The 9,498-nt window shown below is 50.8% G+C and overlaps 1 protein-coding gene across 2 annotated transcripts in view; it reads left to right on the top strand.

Moving 5' to 3' along the window:
* The window catches only part of GRIK3 (glutamate ionotropic receptor kainate type subunit 3), a 230,863-nt gene that overhangs the window by 207,698 nt on the left and 13,667 nt on the right, over positions 1 to 9,498 (top strand). For both annotated transcript variants that reach the window (XM_029228964.1, XM_029228965.1), the window contains exons 12-13: positions 4,989 to 5,107; positions 7,482 to 7,699. In XM_029228964.1, coding sequence (XP_029084797.1) covers positions 4,989 to 5,107; positions 7,482 to 7,699 — 337 coding nt within the window. The remainder of the gene's footprint in view (positions 1 to 4,988; positions 5,108 to 7,481; positions 7,700 to 9,498) is intronic.

A 9,498-nucleotide genomic window follows, 5' to 3' on the forward strand; every position in this document is an offset into this window, starting at 1 on the left:
GGAAATTGTCCTGCCTCCGAAGCTCTTTGCTGCCGGCAGGCCTGATGCTGCCTGCCTGCTCGCCCAGCCTGCCACAGAGAGACCTTCATTATGCCTCTTGTCTCTAATGGTCTAACAAGCCTTTGAAAGCCAGGAGCCATCCTCCAGAGCTCTCACCATAATTTTAGCAGCTCCAGCCGGCCTCTTGGCTCCCACCCCCTTGCAAACAGCTGGAGTTTTTCCAGCATCAGCGTTGCTCGTTTGATGTGCCTCCCATCCCCCTCTAATCCCTGGCTTTTCATCAGCTGTTGGCAGCCCAACCTCCTTCCCACCCACTACCTCCTGGCCAGGCAGGTAGGAGCCCCCTCTCAGGGTTAGGCTGGGAAGACTTCCTGGAAGAGATGGGACTTCTGGAGCTGCTGGAATGACACAGGATGCCGGAGAGAGAGGAGAGGGACAAGGGCCTCGGCCACAGAGCCATGAACAGCATCGTAGGACAATTGTCACACGGTGTAACACTCCGACAACACAATTCACACCCATCCTGTCAAGTCCTTACAGCAGTCCTGTGAGGTCGCTACGATCATCTCCACTCTACAAAAGCAGAAACTGAGGCTCACAGGGGTTAAGTCTTTGCCCAAAGTCAGAAAGCCTTTCCGTGGAGTGTCAGGCTTCAAACCAAGACTTGCCCGACTTTAAGTCAGGGGTGGCACACACAGGAAGCATGAGGGAGTGAAGCAGGCTGGGTGGCAGGCGGCAGGGAGTAGTGGGAACTGAGGCAAACTTGAGCACACACGTGGAGAAAAGGGTGACTACCACTCAGCTCTACCCGACTGTGCTAAACAGGAGTACAGACCAGTGCTGCGGGCTTCATGATTTTAGAGGGAGGTTCAGATTTTCATGTGAAGCCTCACGGCTTTTATAAGTAGCCACTAATTTGATATTTTACAATACTGTTGAGGTCGAGCACAGCACATCTGTAGTGTGGATGTGGCCCTCTGTCCCCTCGCCTCCACGTGGCCTGTGTCCTTTGGACCACTCCTTGCTGTCTGCCGGAGAGCTGGACACAGCTGCCCAAGAGCTGGGGTCTGCGAAGGGTGGGCAGGTGTCCAGGCCCCCTCCGGGCAGCTCCAGCAGGGCACAGGGCTGTCCATCCTAAAAACTGGCCTGGGGCTTCCCTGGTGGTACAGTGGTTGAGAGTCTGCCTGCCGATGCAGGGGACACGGGTTCGTGCCCCAGTCCGGGAAGATCCCACATGCCGCAGAGCGGCTGGGCCCCTGAGCCATGGCCGCTGAGCCTGCGCGTCCGGAGCCTGTGCTCCGCAACGGGAGAGGCCACAACAGTGAGAGGCCCATGTACAGCACACACACACAAAAACTGGCCTGACCTGTGCCTGTCTAGCATCAGGGGTCCAGGCATTGACCAAGGCGTTTCTCTGCCACCACGATATTCTGCTTCATGCTCAGTGAGAAAAAAGGAAGGGAGGGCGGATGCTTCTCACCACAGAGAGCAGGACAGTTGGCACTCATGACAAGGAGATAATCCTAAGTGGACCCCAGAGGCAGGGCCGGGGGTGAGCCGCCAGTCCAGCCCCCAGGAGTCACATTCCGATCAAATCCAGTACAGATGAGAGTCCCAGGGAAGAGATGGTCCCGGCCAGTCAGTGCTCTGTCTGCCCTTCTACCCAGGGGCCGGTGTTTAGACTTCTCCCCTGAGGGGACACAGAGTATCTCCAGGTCAGCCTCTACCAGCTCCAACTTACTTGCAAGACTGAGAGAACCCGTTGTAGCCACAAGCCATAAATCCGAGATCCATCATTCACTTTGGTGGCACCTTCCAGCGCCCATCCCATCCTCTTCCCTCCTGTGGCCTTGGAGTTCGAATCTGGGCCTTTCCACCCACTGACCGCAAGATTGCAGTCACCTAGACTGCTCCAAGCCACCTCCCCACCTGTAAAGTGGGCACCTGCTGCATCGTTGGCCTCTCGAGGGGTAGTGAGGACCCAGATCTATAACAGTACTTGATAACCAAGAGGCCCATTTGAGACCAGTTATTTTTATCATGGTAAGCAATTCCACCTCTGGGAATTTATCCTGTTGAAAGTCACCACTGAGCCCCACTTTCCAGTTCCCCCAAATCTGGAAAGCCTTCTCAGCAAAGCCCTAGACAAGGCTGCCCTTTGGCCTAGGTACCCACGGAAGTGTGGCCAAGGATGTTTCTTTCAGCAGAGTGTGCCACAGTGGAAAATAGGGCCAGCCTAAGTGCCGTCAAAGAGGGATGGTTAAAAACACCTATCGACTAAAAAAATGATACAAATGACCTTATTTACAGAACATAAATAGACTCACAGACATAGAAAACAAACTTAGGGTTACCAAAGGGGATGGTGGGGAGGTGGGGGGGGAGAGAGAAATTAGGAGTTTGGGGTTAACACATACACGCTAGCGTATATCAGACAGGTAAACAACAAGAACCTACCGTATAGTACAGGGAACCGTACACAGTAGCTTGTCATAACTTATAATAGAAAAGAATCTGAAAAAGAACATGTATGGAATTGAATCACTATGCTAGACACCTGAAACTAACACATTGTAAATTAACTATACTTCAATTTAAGAAATGTATTAAAGAAACACCTATTAATTAGTTATAGAGAATAAAGGGGATCAGGAAGGACTGATCTGGAAAGAGGCTGGTGACTTATTAAGTGAAAAGCCAAGATCTAAGACAAGATATATGATATGATTTTGTGTGTGTGTTAAAAGATTATCCCATATATCATATATATACTTTGTATATGTGTGTGTACATTAAAAAAGCAGGGCTCATGAGAGCTCATCAGAAATCATCTTTACTTTGTCTCTCACCCACCTTCCAGTGCGTTCAGAGGTGAATTTCTTTGCCCCAGTGAAAGCCCTGCCAGGACCTGTCACTTTTGGCTTGCTTCCAGAGCTCAGAAACCCTAGGTCTCTCTCTAAAGCACAAACGCACTGTTTCAACTCAAAAGTTAGAAGGCTGAGTCCGGTATAGTCCTCAACATTTCTACCCTCATTCACAGATCAGACTTCTCCCCTCGCCCCCATGTAGGCCCCCTTTGGCAGTGCCTCCTTGGTCGGCCCACTCCCCCGCTCAGCACCTGGTCCTCTAGCAGCCCCTGCTCCATGGCTTCTCCCTGTTGGAGTCCCATCGCCCTTCTCGGATAGGAGTCAAGGTGGATCTGGGCTGGATCTCTCTTCTACATGGGCCCATCTGGTCCAGGGAAACGTCCTTAGCCCTGGCCACGTCTGGGCCTGCAGGCCGGTGCCGTGCAGCAAGGACTCACCCTCCTGCCTCACCTAAGAAGCACGTATCAGCCCGACCCCTGCCCTCCAGACTTCCCAGGTGGTGTCCCACCACATCTACTCCTTCCAGAGCCACCCCCGAGCTCCCCCAGCCGCCCTGTGGAAGCTGCTCTCCCTAGACTTCAATGCAGGGGCCCCTGAACACACAGCTCTCCAAAGGCTTTCTCTAAAACTCTTCTCACAACAGTCTCTCATCTCTACTCTCTTCATCCTCTGTCTCTTTCTTGTGGATTTTTAGAGCCTCTAACCTGTTCGTGGTCATTCACTTTGAAAATCCCCATCTTAGTTTGAAGGCTCACTTTGCAATTTCCTATCTGGAGGATCTTCCTGCTTTGTGAAAACAAAATTCTTCTCATGTGAGCATTGGTGATCAATGTTTAATTGACTAAAGCTTTTAGAAGGGGGATGGAAAGTCACAACATCACACTTAAAGCTCATCACACTTTAAAAAACAAAACAAAATTCTATCAGACATGTCTCTCCTTCCGGGTCTCTCAACTCAGCATCTGACCCCACACCAGCCACTCCAGTCACCCCAGTCACTGCAGCCACTCCAGCCTGGTGGGGACTTTCTCTCAATCTCTCCAGAGTGTTCCAGCTTCCTCCAGCTTACATGTCCAATTCCTCAACTGGAATTCACACAGTAAACAAAGATCCCTCCAGTTATCAGGACTTCTCTTCCTTAGAAGGCAGTGGGGAGTTTTAAATAACATTTTTTCCTGTCATGCATGTATTTGCATATTCAGAGGGAAAAATCTGAAAAAAATATATAACACATTGTTTTCCCCAGAGGGTGGGATCATGGTGTACTTTCACTTTCCCATTGTATTCTGTACTGTATGACTATTTTGTGAAGAGTGTATTTTACTATTTCTCCATTTTAAGGTTTTTTAAAGTATACAAGTAATTCAAAAGCCTGTTCTCATTTTTCAAAATTCATGTAATACATACAAAGGAACAGGCTTCCATGAAATTTCTTCTGCCATTTTAACAACCCCCCACCCCGAGGTAAACAGTGATATTTTTTTAGATATGGATCCTTCCAGACTCTATATGCATTTATATACAAAGGTACATAAATAGGTATGCAACGATGCCTTCAGGAATCTATTTATACAGATGTGATCATATTGTTCTTATTTTTATCACTTTCTGTAAAAGACCAAACAATATGTGTTGAAGATCTTTCCCTGTTGGTGCATCTCTTCTAACAGCTGCGTGATGTTTCAGAGTACAATTGTGGCGGAGTTTAGTGAATCATTCCTCTATTGAAGGACATTTAGGTTGTTTCCAGTTTTTCGCTATTACAAATAATGCTTTGATAAACACCCTCACACACTCCTCTTTGTGCTCCTGTGGGAGTGTTTTTTGTACGATGGATAATGAGTTGCAGAAGTGCTAGGTTGAAGGGCATGTGCACTTTTAATTCTAAGAGATACTGCTGAATTACTTTTATCACCAGAAAAGGGCACTAACAATAAAGAATGAGAAGGAAAATGGCCCTGGTTTCCCATTCCCTGCCTTCCCAGCAGAACGGTGAGGGAATTGATGCTAAAGTTGTCGGCATATCACTGATTGCTAAACCGCCGGCTTGTGTGGCTTGGACACTCCTTCCCTCCCGTCTCCCCGTAGCCTCGCCTCATTGCCCCCGTCTTTCTGCTGCAGGTTCAGCCCTTATGAGTGGTATGATGCTCACCCCTGCAACCCTGGCTCCGAGGTGGTAGAAAATAACTTCACTCTGCTGAACAGCTTCTGGTTTGGAATGGGGTCCTTGATGCAGCAAGGTATGTGTGCCCTCCCCAGGCAGCCTCCTCTCCAGTGTCAGCAGAGCCAGCCCCACGCTCCAGGGCAGCCTCAGACCTGCCAAGCCCTCAGAAGGTTGGAGACACCTGGATGCTCAGGTGTGTGCCCTTTCCCAGGTCCCCAAGCTCCATCACTACTGTGGCTGGACTGGCTCACGGTCTGAGGCTGAAGCATATAAGCCACGCCCACCCATGGCATGCAGGGCTCATCCCCAGCCCCTCCTGCTCCAGCTGCAATGGACATACAGCATCTTGTCTGCTGGGGCCAACCCCACCGAAGGCCTCACCACCACAGAATCTGGCTGAGCGAAGTTGGGCTGAGCATGAGGGGAGACTGGAGGCAGGGAGGCTGGGTGGGAGGCTACTGCAGGAATGAGATGATGATACCTGAGCCGGGGTAGTGGCCATGGGGCTGGAGGACAGAGATGGATTATGAAAACTTCAGAATGTAGCGGGAACTGGACTCTGGGGAGCCTGGTAGTCGAAAAGGGCATGTCTGAGGTGGGGACATTAGCCTCAGTGCATCAGAGCTGGTAAACACAGAAGGACGCCATTTTTTCTTACATCCTCTTGAGGGAAGGTTGGGATGCTGCACCTTCCCCCGGCTGGTAGCGCATCTTTTGGAAAGATCTGCACTTGCTCAAATATCTCAGAAAGCTGAGCACCTACAAGGAGCACAGTGCAGAAACACCAGGGGCTGGAGGGCAAGCACAGGGGGAGGGAACCCCAGCCAGGAAAGTCCCCCAGAAGAACCCCACCCCCAAGCCCTGATGACCAGGAGCCAAGTGCTCATTGCCTCTGCTCATTACTTCTGCCTGGGTTAGGGACCCACAGAGGGACAGTGGGCAACAAGGGCACCAGGGAGGGAAGGAGATCCAAGGGGCAAAGAATGTCTCTGTCCCTCACTCATCTGTGTGTATCCTCTAGGCCCAGCACAAACCCTGGTCCTCAGTAGATATATACTAGCAAATGCCAAAGGAATGAATGACTGATGTATTCTCAGTGTCTCCTGAGTCCCCACTACATGCCAAGCCCTGTGCTGGGCCCTTGAATGAAGGACCCTGACCTGAGCGAACTCCCAGCCACGACAGAGGCCGGGTCAGGGGCCCAACAGAGCCTGGCAGAGCTCACCAAGCAAACAAGTAAAATAAGTCATTCTCCCTTTGGGGGCAACTCTAGCCCCTTGCTTGGGGGAGGGCCAGGCAGATGAAGCTGGGGGTGGAGGCGGGGGCGTGGTCTCCAGCAGCTGGGAAGTGACAGGCAGCTTTAGAGGGAAGTGCCTCTTTCTGTCCCCACCATTAATGAGTGTCCTGAAGCCTCACCTTGCTTCTTCATTCATCATCTTTGTTCACTGACAGTTGGGAAGGACCTGGAGGCCCCTCAATGCAGTAATAGCTTCCCTTTCACCTCCTGCTGCTACTCAAAGCACTGGCCCCTGATGTATTCCCCACAAGGTTTTGATTAGGAGGGAGAAAAATAGTTATGTATTTGAAAAACTCTCCCTTGAGTGATTTCTTTGAGAAAAAATTCATCCATATCAAAGCAGACGCTTTTCAGATGGCAGGGCCAAATATTCTGGAAAGTTCAGGAGTCACTTGCTATTTAAATCTCTTGAAAGCCACCTAGTTAATTACTTCAGTTAGAAGGTTTCAGCTAAATTATGCTTCGCACCCAAGGTCGGGGAGGAGGAGTGATCTATTTCGGCGAAGAGCTTCAAACAATGTTGATTTCTCTCCTCCTGCAAAGCATCCTATAGCAATCTTATATTTGTATACCACTTGTATTTCCAACACAGTTCCTCCTCAAGTTATATCATTACAGCAGCATTGTGGTATTTGCATGAGGCTGGGACAGAGGAAGGACGATGCTTTACAGAGTCCCAGAGAGGGAAGTTGTCTGGCACATGATCACACAGAGAACTAAGAGCTAAAAGCAGGATTCACTCAAGACTTCCAGGTGTTCAGAACCTGGGACCACACAGGTGGTTCACAGATAGGCATCAGAGGGTCTGACAAGCCTGGGAAATGTTATACACGTGTGTGTTTTTCTCGAGCAGTGGTTCTTAAATTTTAGCCTGCATCAGGATCACCCGGAGGGCTTATCAAAGCCCAGATTGTTGGGCTCCACCACTAAGTTACTGATTCATTAGGTCCTGGGGTGGGGCCTGAGGATGTGCATTTCTAACGAGTTCCCAGGTGAGGCTGACGGTCCAGGAACTACACTTTGAGAACCACTGGTCTAGGGAAGAGGTCTCTGCTGTTACTAGGTTGTCAGTGGAGTCCGTGTCCCAGAGGACCAGAGCAACCCTGGTCTGAGCATTGTCAGGGACCACCAGTCTCCTCCTCCCTCCTCCCAGGGTCTGAACTGATGCCCAAAGCCCTGTCCACGCGCATCATTGGTGGCATCTGGTGGTTCTTCACGCTGATCATCATCTCCTCCTATACGGCCAACCTGGCTGCCTTTCTGACCGTGGAGCGCATGGAATCGCCCATCGACTCTGCCGATGACCTGGCCAAGCAAACGAAAATCGAGTATGGGGCTGTCAAGGACGGGGCCACCATGACCTTCTTCAAGGTGAGACCTTCTCCCTTCCTTCACTATCCTTCCCTAACCACACAGAGCCAAAGGACCAGAAATCCCCAGGGCTCCGCCCATCCCTGTTTGGGACCAGTTGACTTTGAGGAGCTGTAGTGATGTGGCCATCTGGGCTGGTCCCAGCACAAATCCTAGAAGTTTCCATACCTGGGACAAGCAGCATGAATATGCTGTGTTTCCTTAAATCATCAGAGGAGGACAGGTGGAGAGAAGAGGCTGGAAAAGGGGGAAGGAGAAGCATGGCCCAGACACACAAACAGGCCCTGGGGCCAGGGGGCTCCCTGCCCTTGGCTTTGCCTCTCAGCAGCCTCCACTTCCAAGAGGCTGGCCTGGGCTTGGGGTGAGCGCTCCACCACTGAGAGAGCAGCAGGGGGAACATCCTCCAGGGAAGGAAGGAGGCTTAAAACTTGAACAAGCATTTACAAGCATTCCTTAGCATATTACACTCGTGGAATGCTGGTGTCCACGTAAAGCCCCTGTCAGCTGCTCAGGTTACTGCTCTCATGGGGATCTGGCCATGACTTTGCTGCACCCTCCTGTTTTGTAAAGCGTTGGCTTAGTTCCTTACTGTTTTTTCACCTTCTACTAGAGTAGCTGAGGGTTTAGGAAACTGAATGACCCTGACCACCGATAGCTGTAAATGTTCTTCTGGAAATTTAAGTAATAATAATTATAGCTACCACCACTGAGAGCTCACAGTGGGCCAGGTGCTCCATGCTTGGTCTCATTTAATCTTCGTGACAAATCCCGTGAAGTAGGTACTGCAATTGTTTGCACTTTACACGTGTGGAGACTAAGGCTTGGAGCATTAAGCGGGTTGTCCAAGGACTCACGGCTGAAGGAGCCCGAGGCTGGCCCAGGCCTGCCTTTCTCCAAAGCCCATGTTCTGAGCCACGGTTCTCAGCCTTGAGTGTGTGTCCAAATCACCCGGAAGGCTTGGGGAACCCCCAGATTGCTGGGCCCCACCCCTGAAGTTACTGATTCAGTAGGTCCTGGGGGGGCCTGAGAATGTGCATTTCTAATGAGTTCCCAGGTGAGGCTGAGACTGCTGGTCCAGGGCCCACCCTTTGAGGACCACTGCTCTAATGATTTCTCAGAAATGGTCAGGATCTGGGCATTCTGTGGCTATGGGTCCATTCATTCATGTATGTGTTTAGTAGCCAATTGCCGTCAATCCGTCTGAAAGCCTGGGGGGTTTTGCTTTCCTCCGGGCCCTGGTTCCCCATCGCCCAGCCCTTGAGGAAACAGACTCCCCTCCGGATGTGGCCTCTGGCAAACTCGGTCTTCCTGCAAGGCCACCACCATGTATTGAGAGTGTGGGGAAGATAAAGCAGTGTCCTAAGCACGCTAGGGGCTCTCTGGGACCCGGCGTGTGTGTTCATGCGGGCGAGCAAGTATGTGAGTATGTGAATGCCTTCACGTGCGCGTGTAGCGGTATATGACGTGTGAAGGCACATTCATGTGTGTATGTGTGCACACGTGTGCCCATGCACAAGAGCCAGCCTGTCTGGGTGCTTGTGTGTCTTTATGCTTGGACATGTGTGTCTGCATATATGTACTGACCAGCATATGTGTGCATGTGTCTCTGTGATCTGGGCATGTGGATATGTGCCTATGATTGTTTACAGGTGTGTGCCAGTGTCTACATGGATATGTAGGTGGAGAGTGCACACGTGTCTGCTTAAATGTCCCAACAGGTGTGCTTAGATAAGTGTGAGTGGGGGGATGGGCGTGTGTGTGTGTGTGTGTGTGTGTGTGTGTGTGTGTGTGTGTGTGTG

The sequence above is a fragment of the Monodon monoceros genome, unplaced genomic scaffold, assembly GCF_005190385.1.
Source record: "Monodon monoceros isolate NGI ecotype Baffin Bay Population unplaced genomic scaffold, NGI_Narwhal_1 Super_Scaffold_18, whole genome shotgun sequence".
Lineage (NCBI taxonomy): Eukaryota > Metazoa > Chordata > Mammalia > Artiodactyla > Monodontidae > Monodon > Monodon monoceros.